This window comes from Pygocentrus nattereri, chromosome 8 (assembly GCF_015220715.1).
Source record: "Pygocentrus nattereri isolate fPygNat1 chromosome 8, fPygNat1.pri, whole genome shotgun sequence".
In the NCBI taxonomy this organism is placed as follows: domain Eukaryota; kingdom Metazoa; phylum Chordata; class Actinopteri; order Characiformes; family Serrasalmidae; genus Pygocentrus; species Pygocentrus nattereri.
The window spans coordinates 2,849,242-2,867,595 of record NC_051218.1 but is presented as its reverse complement, the minus strand read 5'-3'; the positions used below and the strand labels follow the sequence as shown (position 1 = coordinate 2,867,595).

General features: G+C 42.2%; 1 protein-coding gene across 2 annotated transcripts in view; it reads right to left on the bottom strand.

The window, feature by feature from the left end:
- The window catches only part of nav2b (neuron navigator 2b), a 128,856-nt gene that overhangs the window by 16,519 nt on the left and 93,983 nt on the right, over nucleotides 1-18,354 (bottom strand). For both annotated transcript variants that reach the window (XM_037540718.1, XM_037540719.1), the window contains exons 15-22: nucleotides 16,243-16,572; nucleotides 14,221-14,286; nucleotides 11,716-11,876; nucleotides 8,889-9,062; nucleotides 5,214-5,266; nucleotides 4,839-4,862; nucleotides 4,192-4,266; nucleotides 431-514 (exon numbers count right to left, since the gene is read on the bottom strand). In XM_037540718.1, the coding sequence (XP_037396615.1) occupies nucleotides 431-514; nucleotides 4,192-4,266; nucleotides 4,839-4,862; nucleotides 5,214-5,266; nucleotides 8,889-9,062; nucleotides 11,716-11,876; nucleotides 14,221-14,286; nucleotides 16,243-16,572 (967 nt within the window). The remainder of the gene's footprint in view (nucleotides 1-430; nucleotides 515-4,191; nucleotides 4,267-4,838; nucleotides 4,863-5,213; nucleotides 5,267-8,888; nucleotides 9,063-11,715; nucleotides 11,877-14,220; nucleotides 14,287-16,242; nucleotides 16,573-18,354) is intronic.

Genomic DNA, 18,354 nt, shown 5'->3' with positions numbered 1-18,354 from the left:
CGTAACTCAGGTTAGGAGCTCTTGTGCTGTGTCTGAATACTGCTGGTGCACTAAAGTCCTTAATTATGCATGACTCAATGTGCTAAAGAGCCAGTTGGCTTCTATTTTTGAAGTAGCATTTCTAATTTTTATGTACAAAATCAAATGTTGTTTATATTGAGACTTCTGGCTAAGAGAAAGTGTAACAGTGTAACAAAAACAAAAAAAAGTTAGTAAAAATCAGCTATTGGTGGAAACCATTGCGATCACTGCATTCATGTTAACTTCAGTTCCCAAAAGCTCTTTCCAAAATAACCTTACCTGTTCATTACATGCTTTAACACAGGTTTTCAAACCAGCCCTAAGGGACCCCAGAGAGTCCACATTTTTGCTCTACAGACGCACACAAACACACAGCTGTACCCATACAGGCCTTTACACCCTCCCTTACCTTCTGTTCTGCTGTCGTGGTCAAACTCTGCAGTCTGATGGTCATATTTCCCAAGCTCTGCTCGAATGCCGCCACCAGGTGAGCCTGAACACAAAGCAGCATATTTTCATCAAAGCCACTACTGTGACACTTTTCCTCATTAGGTACACATAATATCAGACGTTTGTAACAACAAAGCAAAACTGAGGGTTTCCAGAAAACTAGTTCTTGTCCAACCAGACAACTTTATTTGCTTTTTTGGCTGAACTGGATAACAATGGCATGCTGGGACATGAACCCCCATCGCCACAGAAACCTGTCTGAGCAGGAACTCAGGCCACTTACAAACCCCTGCAAACAAACAGGCCACTTTCTATCAAGCAAAGCCTCATAAAGTGGCTTGGTGAGAAGAAACTTTCAACTATAGCCAAAATGACGTATTTGTTGCCAATGACAAAACTAGATTTGCGACGCTGTATTTGGGACTTACAGGTCACTCTGGGTTTCATTTATTGTGTATTTATATCAGCAGCATTTTCACCCTTACCAAGCAACAGATAAGGGCTAAACAAACAAACGACAAAACAAATAGTTTGGCGAACAAACAGACTTGTCCAAGCCTCTCTCCTGCAATATAGCTCCAGGATGAGAGAGAGAGAGAGAGAGAGAGAGAGGGAGAGGGGGAGGGGGAGAGGGGGAGGGGGAGAGAGGGGGAGAGGGGGAGGGGGAGAGAGGGGGAGAGGGGGAGGGAGGGAGAGAGGGGGAGAGGGGGAGAGGGGGAGGGAGGGAGGGAGGGAGGGAGGGAGAGGGGGAGGGAGGGAGGGAGGGAGGGGGGGGGGGGGGGAGAGGGGGAGAGGGGGAGGGAGGGAGAGAGGGGGAGGGGGAGAGAGGGGGAGAGGGGGAGGGAGGGAGGGAGGGAGAGGGGGAGGGAGAGGGGGAGGGAGGGAGGGAAAGTGTTAAAAATGAGTGAGGAAACACACCAGAGCAGACGTTCATCATTCATCCGTCGGCTGAAAACACTCTTACTCTTTCCTTTCTACAGCGAGACTCAACCTTTACCTGTTATCCTTAAAACTCAATTAGTATTTTGAAGTCAAATCTGAAAAAAAAACAAAATAAATCTGAATGTTTGATTAAATTTAGCGTTTCTCTAACATTAGACTATAAGATATAACTTCATTCTTACCGTTATAATTTCTTATCTGTTTATACCAAAGAGTACAGGCAGAGTAAACCGCCCTATAACCCACAGTAAAATATAAATTATGTTTAAAATTTTAAACGCTTGGCTGTGTTGGTAAATTCTGCCCAGAAGGCTGCGTTCAGTTTTTCCCTTATGCAGTATGGATGAGAATCTAAACCCTAATCTCAACACAAACCTGCATAATAAATGTTAGTAATAACTAATAAAGCATGTTTAAGTATGAAAATGCAATTATGGAAGACTAAATGCTACATATTGTAATTGCAATATACACTCACCTGCCACTTTATTAGGTACTAATATTAGGTACTAACTCACTGCATTCAGGCATGTAGAGGTGGTCAAGACGACTTGCTGAAGTGCAGACCGAGCATCAGAACGGGGAAGAAAGGGGATTTAAGGGACTTTGAACGTGGCGTGGTTGTTGGTGCCAGACGGGCTGGTCTGAGTATTTCAGAAACTGCTGATCTGCTGGGATTTTCACACTCAACCATCTCTAGGGTTCACAGAGAACGGTCCGAAAAAGAGGAAATATCCAGTGAGCGGTCAGTTGTGTGGACGAAAATGCCTTGTTGATGTGAGAGGTCAGAGGAGAATGGGCAGACTGGTTCCAGATGATAGAAAGACAACAGGAACTCAAATAACCAACCAAAATCTCTGAGGAACGTTTCCAACACCTTGTTGAAAGTGTGTCACTAAGAATTAAGGAGTTCTGAAGGCAAAAGGGGGTCCAACCTTTCACTAGCAGCGGCCGGTGAGTGTACTGCAATATATTAAAACATACTTGTGAACCTTTGATTGGCCTGCAATACCCTGGATCATGTAAATTCCCACAGAAGCTCATCTGAGGCTGGTCAGGATGCTCACAACACACAGTAAACAGCAGTGTAATGTCAGATGGCTCTTTGCATACTGTAGCCTTCTTTTACAATACATCACACAGGTAAACAAAGCAAATAAAGTTAAATGTAGGGTAGGTCCAGCAGCAGCTTTGGCACTGCTGGTCCTGCCCGCCGACTGGAGCTCTGGACCACCTTCCACATGGAGGCTGTTGTGTACCTTTCTGTGCATGAGGGTCCTCTGCATGAACAGCCCCCTCACAGATGGATACCAGTTGAGTGGCTGCCAGACCACTGGACCCACTGCATGAGCTCCTATCTGCCACCAAATACTCTGACAAAACCTTCCTCTGATCTCCACAGAACCAGGAACGAGAAAACACACATACACAGCCTCACACGCACTCAAAGAGACACATGATCCTATCACACACTCTGCAGAACATGAGCTGATAACCGGGGGAACACAGAGTGCACAACACAGTTATCTGGACGGCTTCTATTAGACAGAGAAATGTTCGGGCATGCAGCATGTCACGCTTTGGACATGGAAACGCAGACCTCCACAGATCAGCTACTGCCAAGAAACAGTGCCAACAAAAAACACTCAGTCTTTATGTGTGTGTGTCTCCACTCGTTGAGCGCGGTGGCCCAGGACACTGTTGTGAAACTAATAGAAGATACGGGCAGCACACTGAGGCATTTCATCAGCCAGTGAGGGCTGCTGTATTTGTTTGCATTGAAGGAACTCATCGAGCGAATAATTCCACTTAAACTTACACCACTCACAATCAATTAGACGCTGCCATTTTCAACCTGCTGCAGGCGGATACAAGCTTTAAAACAGAGACGTTGAACCCATTTGCCCAGAAAGTGGCAGCACTCAAGCTCTTACAACGACTTGACTTGATTCTTTAACCCCTTAAATGGCCAGTGCCCACCGGAAGGCCCAAAGTTTTACTGCACCTTATATATTATAAATGCTCTCACTTGCTATGTTACACCTTCTATACACCTGCTATAATCTTCTAAACTGGAGCCTATCCCAGCAGTCTTCGGGCGAAAGGCAGGATACACCCTGGACAGGTCGCCAGTCCATCGCAGGGCAGACAGACAGACACAGACAGTCACTCACACCCAGGGGCAATTTAGCATGTCCAATTGGCCTGACTGCATGTCTTTGGATTGTGGGAGGAAACCGGAGAACCCGGAGGAAGCCCGCACAGACACGGGAAGAACATGCAAACTCCACACAGAGAGGACCCCGGTCAACCGGCCGGGGAATCGAACCCAGGCCCTCCTTGCTGTGAGGCGACAGCGCTACCCACCACGCCACCGTGCCACCATCACTTAAGAGTCCATTTGATTATTTTGAAGCAAGACTGAATACACAAATGTGACTGGAGGATTTTTACACAGCTGTGGAAGAGGGAATAATCCACACTATGGTGTAATGCAAAATGAGTGCATACTTAATTTAATAATATTATAATCGATTATAATTTCATAGTCAATGCAGTTGAATGCTTCACCCCTTAGTAGCAGCTATAACAGCCACACTGCCAAAGATTCTTAGCTGTGTATCAATATGCAGGCGCAACATGAGTTATTAGGGCTGCATGATAAATCAATCACTGCACCTGACATCCAATAAAACTCCCAACAGCCCCAAGAACAATTCTTGAACATGAGAACTCACTATGATCACTTATTACAGTTTCAGGTGTGCTGGTACTCACGTTGGCACTCAGCTGGGTAGTGAGGGTGGACACTTTCTCCTGAGACGCTTCCAGCTCTCTCCTTAGTTTTCGGATCTAAATACACACACACACACACACACACACAACAGACAACAGCAAGCCATCAGCCACACAAATACACAGATGCTGCTTCCCACTCCCATTCCTGGGAACTCCGTGCCCTGCACATTTTTGAGTATTCCCCTGGGATTCCCAGAACTGGGTTTGGGAACCACTGGCATACTGACCTTTTCCACTTATCTGAGAACAGTTTATGCAGTAAGGAGTGGACGGTCAGACTTAAAATTGCGGTACGAATAAGGAATTTAGAAAAAGTCAGAGTTGGAGCTAATCTAAATTCACATCCACTACAGGGAATATTTCAGTGCACACTTTCAATATATTTGCTCCGACAGGATAACTTTACAGGAGAAGGAAAATTGTTCTTAACTTTTAATGGAAGTAAATGGAAAAATATATTTTTGGGCCATTTCTGTTGGTTTGCTCATCATGAAATTTTCACACAATATAAAGGGGAACTGGTCTTTTCAAATTTGGTCAAAAAAAAAAAAATTAAAAATGACAAAAATAGAGACACAAGGTTTTGTCCTGACAGCAGTGATATTCAATAACAGTGACGCTCTCACCTCTGACTGAGACTTCTCTTCAGGCTGGGGAGTGAAGCAAAGCAATACAGTGATTATTTATGCAGAGGAATATTTGAGTAGTGGGCCTACATGATGATATTAAACAATAACTCGTCCATCAAAATAAAAGCATTACATTTCACCCACATTGTAAATGATAAATTCTCTTTATGAAGTGATACTCTGTTCTGTTTACATATTTATAACCAAGCCCAACTTCAATGACACTTTAGATTTTACCTAAAAGCTACCTGACTATGGATCGCTCAAAGATGTGCTCAAATCTGTGCATAATGTGTTCAATATGTACAAATATAGCTGTCGTTATTTATCATTAGCATGGTCTAATGTGAGGAGCTGGGGAACGGGACTCACTGTGGAGTAGGCAGAAGAAGTGTTGGACACCAGAGACAGAGAAGAGCCATGTACTGAAAGACAGAAAGAAAGACAAAGAAATTAGGTGAAGCGATCCAGGCCAGTGCCTGACAATGTTCAGCAACCCTGTGACACACAGCAAATTTAAAAAGTGTGAGTAAGATGAAGGAGAAGCTCGCACACGCTAATGAGCGCTGAGGTACGTCATTGCTTAGTCAGAAGCCAGTGAACAATAGCTTTAAAAACTTATTAATGCTCTGAAGGGTGTGTGTGTGTGTGTGTGTGTGTGTGTGTGTGTGTGTGTGTGTGTGTGTGTGTGTGTGTGTGTGTGTTCTTCTCTTTGCGGGTACCAAAGAAGAAAAATAAAAACTAGAAAATGCAAAGGTGTCCAAAGATCATTTTTTGCTTCCTGAGGTTGTTAGGGTTGCCAAGTCAATGTAAATAATCCTCAAAGACAAAACATATAGGGGCGTTAATGTAATAAAATAATTAAATAAAAGCTCAAATGGGAAAGATCAGAACGAATACGCTGTGTCAATTAAACAGAAACAAAACTAGTCGTTCCTGAAGAGGATAACGTTCAGCGTGTGGAGAAGCTCCAGCACAGAGGACCAGCAGGAGGGTCCAGTTTAACTTTGTGAACTTTGGAGCTTTTTAAACTCAGTGTTTAGTTACTGTCTCAAAAACAAACACAGGAGGGTCACTGTGTGGGCCAATTTCTTGAGCTGAGAGGGAACACCCAAAATCTACAGCAAATAACAGCCTGTGAAATGAAATCCGCTCAGGTTTAATATTCAGACTAACATCAGGTTACATGAATATGAGTCTGGATACTCATCAGAGCACAAGTATCAGCAAGTCCCAACAAAACGCTCACAAAACCTCTAACCAGCTATGTGCCCTTCAGTCATCAACACAGCAACAGCAGCACAGGGCCAAGAGACATGAATCACGAGAGAGAGAGAGAGAGAAAGAGAGAGAGAGGCCTAGAGAAAGAGAGAGAGGCCTAGAGAAAGAGAGAGAGAGGGGCCTAGAGAAAGAGAGAGACCTAGAGAGAGAGAGAGAGAGAGAGGCCTAGAGAACTAGAGAAAGAGAGAGAGAGAGACCTAGAGAAAGAGAGAGAGAGGGGCCTAGAGAAAGAGAGAGACCTAGAGAAAGAGAGAGAGAGAGGCCTAGAGAACTAGAGAGAGAGAGAGGCCTAGAGAAAGAGAGACCTAGAGAGAGAGAGACCTAGAGAAAGAGAGAGAGAGAAAGAGAGAGACAGAGACATAGACAGAGAGAGAGAGCAAGAGGAAGAGAAAGAGAGAATGAGAGAGAGAGAGAAAGAGAGACAGAGAGAGAGAGAGAGCAAGTGAGCAAGAGGAAGAGAGAATGTGAGAGAGAGAGAGAGCAAGAGGAAGAGGATGAGAGAGAGCGAGTAAGAAGAAGAGGAAGAGAGAGAGAGAGAGAGAGAGAGAGAGAGAGAGAGAGGAAGAGAGACAGAGGCCTAGAGAGAGAGAGGAAGAGAGACAGAGGCCTAGTTAGAGAGAGAGAGAGAGAGAGAGAGAAAGAAAAAGAGTGCATAAATGAGAGAGAGAGAGAGAAGGCGAGAGAGTCAAAACAAGAGAGACATAAGAGAAAACAGAAAAAGAGAGGAAATGAAGAACAGGGTGAAAGCAGAGAGACAGACAAAAAGAGAGAGATAAATAGAGAGAAAGAGCAAAAGTAAGAGAGATAGTGAGAGACAGAGAGAGTAAAAATGAGAGAGAGACAGAGAAAATAGATGAAAACAGAGGGAATGAAGAACAGGGTGAAAGTGAAGTGACAGAACAAAGAAGAAGAAGAAGAAGAAGAAGAAGAGAGACAGACAGAGACAGTTGGTGCTGTACGTTAATGAGACTGGGCAGATATGCGGGTGAAAGGCTGCTGAGTTTTGGTCAAACAGTGGGCAGAGATCACAGGGCAGACGCCAAGAACCGCGTTTGTTTTCCTCAATTAGCTCCCTGCGCTTCCAGTGAATGATCAGTATTCCATTAAACAGTCCGCCTTTCACTCCTCTGTTTAACCGGTTTAACGGTCATAGGCACCATCGGTAGCTCTTCAGGCTACATCATCCTTTCTTTGCTCAGAGTCTTATCAATTCAAGCAGACTCTTAAAAATTGTTTCATCTCTTTCACCAAAACAGAGCAGATATTGGCACAAACTACAGACACAGCAGCACTTAACATCACTGCAAATGAACTGATTCAGAGCGACGGTACAGCTTGTCTCTGTTGTTTATGTTCCTCTTTAAAGCCACTACTAGGAACTGCCAAACCAAAACAGTGCTAGCTGTGGGTTTACCATCAGAGAGCAAGGCCAACGTTCAAACTGCGTGTTTTAGTGTCTCGTTATTTAAAAGTCTCTAATGCTACAATAGTAAAAATAGACCAGCCAGCTAAAGCAAATCCTGTAATGGGCTTTAACTCTTAAATGGATCATTTTTTTGGACGTATATGCAATTTATATATACACACTGATCAGGCACATAACATTATGACCACCTTTCTACACTCACTGTCCACTTTATCAGCTCCACTTACTGTATAGCTGCACTTTGTAGTTCTACAGTTACAGACTGTAGTCCATCTGTTTCTCTGATACCCTGTTACCCTGTTCTTCAGTGGTCAGGACCCCCATGGACCCTCACAGAGCAGGTACTATTTGGGTGGTGGATCATTCTCAGCAATAGCAATGACGTGGTGGTGGTGTGTTAGTGTGTGTTGTGCTGGTCTGAGAGGATCAGAAACAGCAGTGCTGCTGGAGTTTTGAACACCTCAGCGTCGCTGCTGGACCGAGAATCGTCCACCAACCAAAAATATTTGGGCAGTGTCCTGTGTCCACTGATGAAGGACTAGAGGATGACCATCACAAACTGTGCAGCAGCAGATGAGCTGTCGTCTCTGGCTTTACATCTACAAGGAGGATTGACAAGGTAGGCGTGTCTAATAGAGTGGACAGTGAGTGGACATCCAAAATCCACTCAGATCAGCACAACACACACTAACACACCACCACCACCATATCAGTGTCACTGCAGTGTTGAGAATGATCAACCACCCAAATAGAACCTGCTCTGTGAGGGTCCATGGGGGTCCTGACCACTGAAGAACAGGGTAAAAGGGGCTAACAAAGTGTGTGTGTATGTATATATATATATATATATATATATATATATATATATATATATATATATATATATATATATATATATATATATATATATATATATATATACATGGGCTGTTATATATTAGATATAGGTGACCCAGCACTTACGCTGAACACACCTGATCTACAAGCCTACTGTCTTAACTTCAAACACTTTATTGACAATAACAACAACAGCGTTTACCCTCAGGCTGTCAAACAGGTCACACCTGCAGTATTCGTCTGACTGTAAACAGACAATCCCACTCGCTCACATATACACACTGCTGTTTACATACTTTGCACCTAATATATTCTATATTTATATTAAATAGTTTTCCAAACAAACTGCTGAATCTACTGTATAGCAATCGTATAGTACTTTAAGATGTACTATACCTTTACACATTTTTGCATAATGTCTTCTGTAAGGCTGAGCTTTGACATGTTAACTTGCTGTTGAGACACTTGTGTATATAAACAATCACAACATGTTTAATTCTAACCTTCTTCCAGCGGCTCACGGAACGATCCAGAGCTGCTCATGGTGCGGTTCTTCTCCTCCAGAGACATTGAAGAGTTGCGCAGGCGAGGGTCACTGAGTGGGTCGAGCGTCCCATCCTGATTGGCCAGGCTGCCGGGGGTGCGCAGGTTTATCTGCGCAGCTGTGGTGGGATTGCCTGTACAGGCAAAAGTGACATGACTGAGGTCAAAATTCACTTCAGGTGAACAAACAGTGGTTTTCACTTTTTTAAAAGATGTGCCAGTCCATGTTACTGTTCTTTCCAGCTTCTCACAGACGCGTTTCAGAGTGCTGATAACCAGAGGTATACTGGATCAGAACCTATATCTAAAGGGTAATACACTCCCTAAGAACTGGACTGAGTGTCTATAGAGTGCTATAAATCGCATAGTAGTATAATAATAGAATATACACTTCAAATGTTTGGAATCAAAGTTTTCACTAACAGGATTGAGGCAGCAGATACGTGTATAACATGAATCTAATTTGATGTAAATACACTTCAAGGTTTAAAATAGTGTGTAAGAAGATAATAATCTTCTTCTTCTTCTTTCGGCTGCTCCCTTTAGGGGTCGCCACAGCGGATCATCTTGCTCTATCCACTGCCTCCTCTACTTTCACACCAACCATCTCCATGTCCACCTTCACTACATCCATAAACCTTCTCTGAGGTCTACCTCTTCTCCTTCTACCCGGCAGCTCCATCTCCAACATTCTTTGCCCAATATATCCACTATTCCTCCTCAACACATGTCCAAACCATCTCAACCTGGCCTCTCTGGCTTTATCTCCAAACTGCTCCACCTTCACCGTCCCTCTGATCTGCTCGTTTCTAATCTTGTCCAGCCTGGTCACTCCCAACGAAAATCTCAGCATCTTCATCTCCGCCACCTCCAGCTCAGCCTCCTGTCTTTTAGACAGAGCCACAGTCTCCAAACCAAACATCATAGCAGGACGCACTGCTGTCTTCAACCCTGACATCCATCTCCACCCACTCCATCCTGCCTGCACCCTCTTCTTCACCTCTTTTCTACACTGTCCATTGCTCTGGATGGTTGACCCAAGATATTTGAAGTCATCCACCTTTATGACCTCTACTCCTTGCAAGATAATAATAATAATAATAATAATAATAATAATTGAGAAAGCAGTATATAAAGATCAAATTAGCATCCAGAATACATCATATTTGAAATGTGGTCATCAAATCTTGGGATAATTTTACAGGAACTATATACACACTATTACTACTATGAACAGAAACTTACTGTACATTGTATTTATTGTTATAATTAAAATATCTTCAGGTGCCTAGTTTGTAACACTGTATTAGTTATTATTAATTAAAAACACAACATGTCAAATGGTTCCAAACTTTGAATGTTAGTGTACATTACTATGAAAAGAATATGGACTATGGATGTAACAATTAATCGATGTACCATTAACTGACAAATAACAACAGTTCCTATTTGAATAAGTGGGCGTATCAGTTAAGGCTGGTTTTGCATTGCGTTCATGAGGGCGCAACAGGCAACTGGTTCCACTAGACCAGCCTACTGAAAATTCGCAAGTGGTGAGATAATCCAGTTTTGTCCATGATCTCTGAGAGAATGTGTGATGCAGTGTGGGGCAAAGAAATCACACATGGGTGTGCAAAATAATAGAGATGTGCACTTCATATACAAGCCTTAGGTCTGACGCCACCTGTGGTCCCCAAAAGGAACACTTTTTCTAATATCCTGGTGTGTAAATGCAGAATTCAGTTGATATGTGCACTTATAAGTGTTGGATATTGAGTATTTAATAGCTTAGAACACAGTCGTCGGGATCCAGTCCGGGTCAAAACACTGCAGACTTCAGTTCTTTGCGTCATTAAAGCACCCAGATTCGGCTCATCAGCTAATTAGAAAGGCCTTAATGAACGGATTTCAGAGCATTAGATGAGCATAAACGCTAATCTCTGGCCTGGAAGGTGACGGAGACTTTGAATAAATATTCCCTCAATCGGTAATCAAATAGATCAGATATGGTAATCAATAACCAAATAGGTAGTTTTGGCTAACAGAGAATGTTAATTGTCTCACAAAGGGTCGCCCTTAGTCTGCCGGCACAGTAGATTCTAGACACTGGAAAGCCGCTGGGTTCACAGACAGGCCTGTGTGCACCTACTGATCCAGTGAAGAGGGGCAAGTTGACAATGAAAGGTAAAGCAGACTGGGAAAAACCAGTTGAAACCAGTTTTCAGAGTGAGCGCAACATGCAATGGCCAAATTGATGGATTTAGTGATGCACCTATTAGGGAATAGGTGGGGGGAGGGGGAGGGGGGGTATCAAATTACCCCAGAAAACTGGTCTATAAACTGTTGTTTGGACCCCTGTTTCACAGTTGGGGTCTCTCGAGATCCTGTGCCACTTGATGCTGTAACAAAGAAGAAGCCTTTTCCTTCTAGAACAGTTATTATCGAAAGTGTTTAGCTGGCATTAAACAAATTCTTGTTTATTCATAATATTATTGGTCCTGACAAAGGTCCTCAGTTTGACATGCCTGGCTTAGAACGTGGCTCAGACAATCAGATTCAGAACCTGAAACTATCGATTGATATTTTGATAGGTCACATCTTTGATTTTAGGTCTACCAGGATACCTGCTGACAAACGATGGTCAGTCACCGGTGAAAAGAGTTTGCCAAAGTTTACATCTCTACATCTCACAGACAACTGGGATCATACCAAAATGTGTGTGTGTGCTGGCATGTTCGTGGTCAGCTGGGTGGGTGTGTGTGTGTGTGTGTGTGTGTGTGTGTATACCAATAGCAGTGAAGTTGAAGCGTGTTGCGGAGGGTGAGCTGAGTGTGGAGGCAGGAGAAAAAGGGGGGGATACTCCAGAGTCCTGAAGCCCACCAGCAGAGTGAGAGCGCAGCCAATCACGCGCATCCTCATTTCCTCGCCCATGCGGTAGGTGGGCGTACCTGTAGAAAGGCAATGCACTCATTGGACGGGAACAGTACAGAGATGTCTTTCTGTCTTTCACACCCAACATCAAATACAAACGCAAACACTGACTTACTGACAACAAGGACACAGTCACCTCAACACAACAGCACACATCCTCTGACATGCAACACTAGATTTGTCAGTGCAGCTTTCTTGACAGCCCTACTTTAGAATCATGGCACTGCGACACACAAACACACACTTCACTGCAACACACACTTCACTGCAACACACATTTCACTGCAACACACACTTCACTGCAACACTTCATCATCAATGAAAACAAGGGATGGATTCACGAAAACTTTCTTAAAAAGAAAAAAGCTGCAAACGTTCTTAAGATAAACACTAAGAAGTCCATAAGGATGTTCTTAAATGCAATTCTTGAAAAAAGTAAGAAATTCTGGAATAGTCTCTTAAAATTCTTGATTATTTTCTTTGTTTTCTTAAGCTACATCGCATTTTACCCTGTACCACAAAGGACGTTTGAATTTGTGTTTAACCGTTGTTTAGTTCAATCTGCTCAGAGCAGCAAAATTGAGTAAAAACATCAAAAGCATTTACAAAAAAACAAACAAACAAGAACTGGAGGCAATAGTGGAAGAAACAGCCAACAGGAAAAAATAGGAGAACAGTAAAATACAATAATATTGTATTTTTTTGTATTCTGCGGAAATCGAGAGACAAGGATGGGCAGGACTAGAGAAGCTGATAAATTTAGGTGCTCACCTTGTCAGCTCTAGGACGAGTGTGAGGCTATAATTATGTTAAGACAACATTTAAAAACATAATACAATTCAAGAATGCCACTTGTTATTAAGAAAATAGTTCAGAAAAGAAGATAAGACAATTCCTTAGAAGATGTATGGAGAATAACACAACATCCACAGCTTCATCCACAAACAACACAGAGAACATTAGTTATGTCCAGCCTCAAAGGTTACAGATACATTTGTAGCCTTTTTAAACATTTATGTAGACTCAGCAAGTCTAATGTCTAAGGGCAGAATATTCCCGAGCTTAGGAGCATGTCATGTTGTAGGAAGAAAACCTTGTATCTCCAAAATGGTAACTTTGCTGGAGAGGGAAAAAACTTACTTTACTTCTAATGTAAGTCAGTGGAACCGGAATTTTTACCAAGTCATTTTGGGTCGTTTCTTTTAAGTTAAGTGATACTTTTTTAATCCCACAAACGGGGAAATTCCACCTCCACATTTAACCCATCCGTGAAGTGAAACACCACATACACACTAGTGAATACACACACACACACACACTAGGGGGCAGTGAGCACACTTGCCCGGAGCGGTGGGCAGCCCTATCCACGGCACCCAGCGAGCAATTGGGGGTTAGGTGTCTTGCTCAAGGACACCTCAGTCATGGACTGTCAGCACTCTGGATCAAACCGGCGACCTTCCGGTTACAGGGCCAGTTCCCTAACCTCCAGCCCACGACTGCCCCGGGGTGTCGTGGTTTTTTTTTTGTTGTTTTTTTTTAAAGATAGTTAAGATAGTTTAGTCCATTCATCATGAAATTTACACACAATGTAAACAGCAACAGGTATTTTCAAATTAAAAACTTCAAAAATGGAAATACGAGGTTTTCTTCCGACAACAGCGACATACTGAAAAGATCTCCCGTCCATTATTCCATTATTTGTTCTTGGGACACTAAAAGTCCTTAACCAGAGGACATCAGTGTCCTTGTGTTTGAGTATGGCACTAACAGCTCAGAGATATATTTATTAACCCTTTTTTAAAGAATAAAGGAACACATAATTAAGAAGATTCTTTTTCTCAATACATTTTCGTGAATCCGGCCCCAGATTTATAAATGTTGGCACAAACTGCATGACTGGTAACTTTCAGCATCCAATATAAAGTCCATTAACCCATTACGGTCAATGAATAAAATTCTCAGTCAACAAATTCCCTTCTTGAGCAAGTCAAGATATGAAAAGGAATATATTTCATACTTCATTGACCTTTTATTGATATTCTGATAAAGAAATCAATAATATGCATGCATGAAGTGAACTGCATTCTGAATGTGTGTGCTCGCTCACTCACTCAGAAACTACCATGGTGCAACACTACAGGGAGCGTGGGAGCTTCTTATACATACACACCAACTACTCTGGGAGATGGATTTCAGAGTTACGGGGGACAAATGCAAAATCTCAAAATATAACGCCAGCAAGGCGTTAACTCTGATAGGGTCAATGTCCAGCACATGAAACTTGGTATAGATATAAAACATGATCAACACAAGAAAGCTTGACAGCATCAAGCCAGCCTGACTGCACACAGACACCTTTACCTGTCCTGTCTCAGTGGCAATGTGTTGTGGCTGAATTTGGGGCTAACAGCAGGGGAAGAGATGGGGCTTTTGGGCAGAGGGGGTTGTAGGGGCAGACACAACAAGAGGTAAAAAGATGTTAGATAAAGAAAAAAAAATAAAAGGAGGAGAAAAGAGAGGAAAAGAGAGGAAAAGAGATCGTGAGTGGTGATATAAACTTGGCTTTAACCAAACAACGATAGATTAAAGAGGCTAACTCGGAAAACCAGAGAAAATAGATGAAAAGGATGATAGGGGTCCATTATGTCCATTAACAGATCAAAGTTTACAATGGACATAAGTCATCAGATCACTTTTTCAGTTCATAGAAGTTAATGAATTCCACAGAAACGTTTATGAAAGACGTCCACTTTGAGCCTCACACTGCAAAGGAACTGTACCTTGTCCAGTAAAATGTTCTTAAAAATAGTCAATAAATCTAATATTTCGCTTGTTGAGACTGTAAGCTTAATTTAAGAATATGTACCTTATTTCTAGAGCTTTGTGCACTTGTTTTAAGCGACTTTATTAAGTAAAATTATCTCACTATACTGGCAGATACTTTTGCTTGTTTTAAGAAATGTGGTTGAAACCTGCAACACTATCTGCTGGGATAGTGAGATCATTTTACTTAATAAATTACATAAATAATCTTATAATAAGAGCACAGCCATCTAAAAATGGGAAATATTAGATTATAGATAAGATCATTTCACTTGAGAAGATATCCATCAGCAACATACTGTCCATCAAACAGACAGGGACACTTAGGTTTAAATTTTTCTTCTTTTAAATTAGCCTTTTTGTCGGTTTGCAAAAAATGAAGCTACACAGAAAAGAATTTTAAATCTTGACTTTTTGCTAAACATTAGAAAGATCTGATATGGCCATATATTTTATTCCCTTATTGCAGGGGTCGGCAACATGTGTCTCTATTACTGCCCTGTTGCGGCTCCACAGCTGAATCAGATCAGTAGGTAATAATAAAATAATCCCCCTTTACAGTAAAATGAAGCTCTGCTGATCCTTCAACACCGTTTAACAGTAAATGGTCTTAAACGCTGGAGTTAATGTAGAGCTGCTGATTCACCCTTTAACCCTGAAGATCAGCGCAGACGGCTGGTTACCATAGCAACACAGACAACAGTCTCGCCCAGCTAGTAGCTACGAAATGGCAAAGACAGAGATCGATAATTTGGAGATGCATGGACTTATTTGCATTTATAATCACTCCAGCTGGTTCCCTGATACATTTAATCTGCAATAAGAAACCGATAAACACTAAAACGTTGCAAAGCTGAAGTCATTCATCTCCACCTTAAATGGTGCAGCAGTTACAATCTGGTGCCTCAAGCACCATTTAGGGTAGATGCGGAAGATTTGAGTGGAAGAAGATGGGAAAAAAGCGGCTATAGCTGAGCTGAAGCTTAAAGCAGAGCAAAGTAAGTCTGCGTTTTTGTTTATATTATATTTTTTAGCCTACACTAGAACTTCAGCACATACTAAGACATATTTACAGCCAAGGTGGTAAAATGGACATAAAATGTTGTGGCTCCCAAGGTGGTTTGATTTTTTTTGAAAGGACAAAAAGGATGGTTTATCGTGACGTATTATACTGTAAAATTCATCAGCATCAGTGTTTCAACCTGAAACCTGTGTGCCAAAAATGTGTCAATATGTGCTTTTAACAACAGTATGGAAAACAAAACGGTCAAATCATTATTTAGGCAAGAGCTGCTGTTCATACCAAAGAAGACACTTTGATGAACATGAAGGCGAGTGCTAAGGCTAAATATATTACCAAAGGATTAAAGTGAAAATCCTAATTGAAGGTGAAAAGCTAAACTCTGAACAGAAGGTGAGGCAGGTATGCCCAAACCTTTGATGTGCAGTGTAAACGGTATGTTATAAATAACTTAATTATCTTCTACCACAACCAATTCCATCTGGCTAAAGTTCTTTGTCTGAAGCCAATGTATCCTCTTTCATCGCTTGGAGGCTCACCTGTCTGAAAGGCCTGTCCGGATGCTGCCAGTGCGGCTGAGACAGGAAGACGGCACCTCATCCTTTCCCGTGGACACGTCTATAGATTCTGAGCTGTCTCTGCCTCCCCAGGTCGAGAAGGCTGGCCCGGGGCTGGAGGCCACCAAGGACTGGTCCAGGTTGTCCCCACGCAGGAGACCGCTGCTGCCTCCACTAATAGCTGCTGAGCTCCCAATAGCGCTGCCCTGTTGGACCGAAGCAGCATGAGGGTTGGAGATGATAGTGGAATTCTTCATGTTCTCTGAGGTGGTCACAGGGGCCTGCTTGGTGCCTGGTTTACCCCCAAATAGTCTTCATGTGATGGAGGGGAGCAGAAGAGAAGCACAATGGATTACGAAGAGGTGTTAGTTAACTAAATTTGCTCATTTAACCATTAAGAACAATGAAATTGTCAAGTAATTTCCAGTTATTGATGGGCATGTTCTCACTTCCTTCTCCTGTAAGGTTACCAAAAAGCAATGATATAATAACAATAATGATGATAATAAAAAAAAAAAAAAAAATAATAATAAAATTATTAAACGATAAACACCACAAGGTGTAAAGTTTTAATTAAACACTAAGTTTAAGAGAGGCGGTTTTAGACACTTCTTAAAAGCGAGCACTGAGCTTGACCGTCTAATAAAAGGTGAATTGAGCTCCACAGTTTAGAAGCAGAGGAACTGAACGAGGCTCTCCGTGGTTTCTGTATTTTACAGAAGGTGTTCAGAAGGTCAGTATCTGCAGGTCTAAGGCCTCGTGCTGGAACATGAACAGACAGACACTCTGTGATCCAAGCAGTGCTTTAAGATCATTGTAAGGGATTGTTTTCTTACTGTTTTCTTAGGAGGTCCAGTAAGAAGATCATTACAGTGATCAACTCTGCTTGTAACAAATGCATGAACACGTTTCTCTGCATCGAGATAGAAAAGCCTGAACTTTAGCGATATATCGCAAATCATAATGATACTTGAGTGACTGTGTTTACCTGCGGGATAAAACAGAGCTCAGAGTCTAAGATCTCACCGAGGTTTGCTACTTCAGGTTTGGTATATGAAGCTAAAGAACCAAGCTTTTCATAAAGCTGCTCTCTCTAAGTTTTTGTACCAACGATCAGTATTTAACTGAAAATTTTGCAACATCCACTGAGAAATATCTGACACACAGCTGGTCTGTTTGTCTACATTTGTCCTCATCATCATTAGTGCAGTGGTTAACATCTTTGCCATCTATGCTGTAGACTGGGGTTCAATCCCCCACCAGGGCAGGCACCCTACACTACACCAATTAGGGTCCTTGGGCAAGACTCCTAACATTACACCAGTAAGGGTCCTTGGGCAAGACTCCTAACACTACCTTGGCCTACCTGTGTAAAATGTATAAATGAATGTAATGTAAATGTATAACTGGGTGTCATCAGCATAGCTGATACTATGACTATGATGATACCAGCCACTCAAATCTGAGTTGGTGAAGGTACAACATCAAAATGGGCTGGTAAAATGCAGTAAGTGGGATTAGAGTAGATACGCCAAATGTCTTCCTAGCTCTTTATATGATCAACACTAACGACAGCACACAGCCCTCATTCATCACAAAGTAAAATGTGAGATAAGAAAGAGATGCTCGCCTTTTCTCATTAGTCTATGGGTCACATGGCCGATAACATTGGCGATAATATCTCTAGTTTGGCTCAGCGCCAAAATGCACACTGGGCCCTCATTCTTAGTGTCTTAGGCCCTCTGCACAGACCTAACGAATATAACAAGATTCCACTTTAGGTTGGTGTGATCGGTAATCACTTGGCATCGGTAAATTCACAGCAGTTCGTTTGGATGATCAGTTCCTTCTATGGACAGAATAAATCCAACTTTGTCTGGCGTTTGTTTGATCTGATTAGTCTTAATAGTTTAGTGGTGTTGGGCTCAAGCACTGGCAACTTTAAGGATCTGTGATCTCATGAGACTTTAAAGTCTTTGGACCAAAGCAACTGACGTCAAACCACTAAGTAAGAAATGCGTTTCTTTCTGAACACGCTCCAATGCCACAGCAGAATGCTGCAGAACTCTTGGTGTGATTCACATACACAGCTGC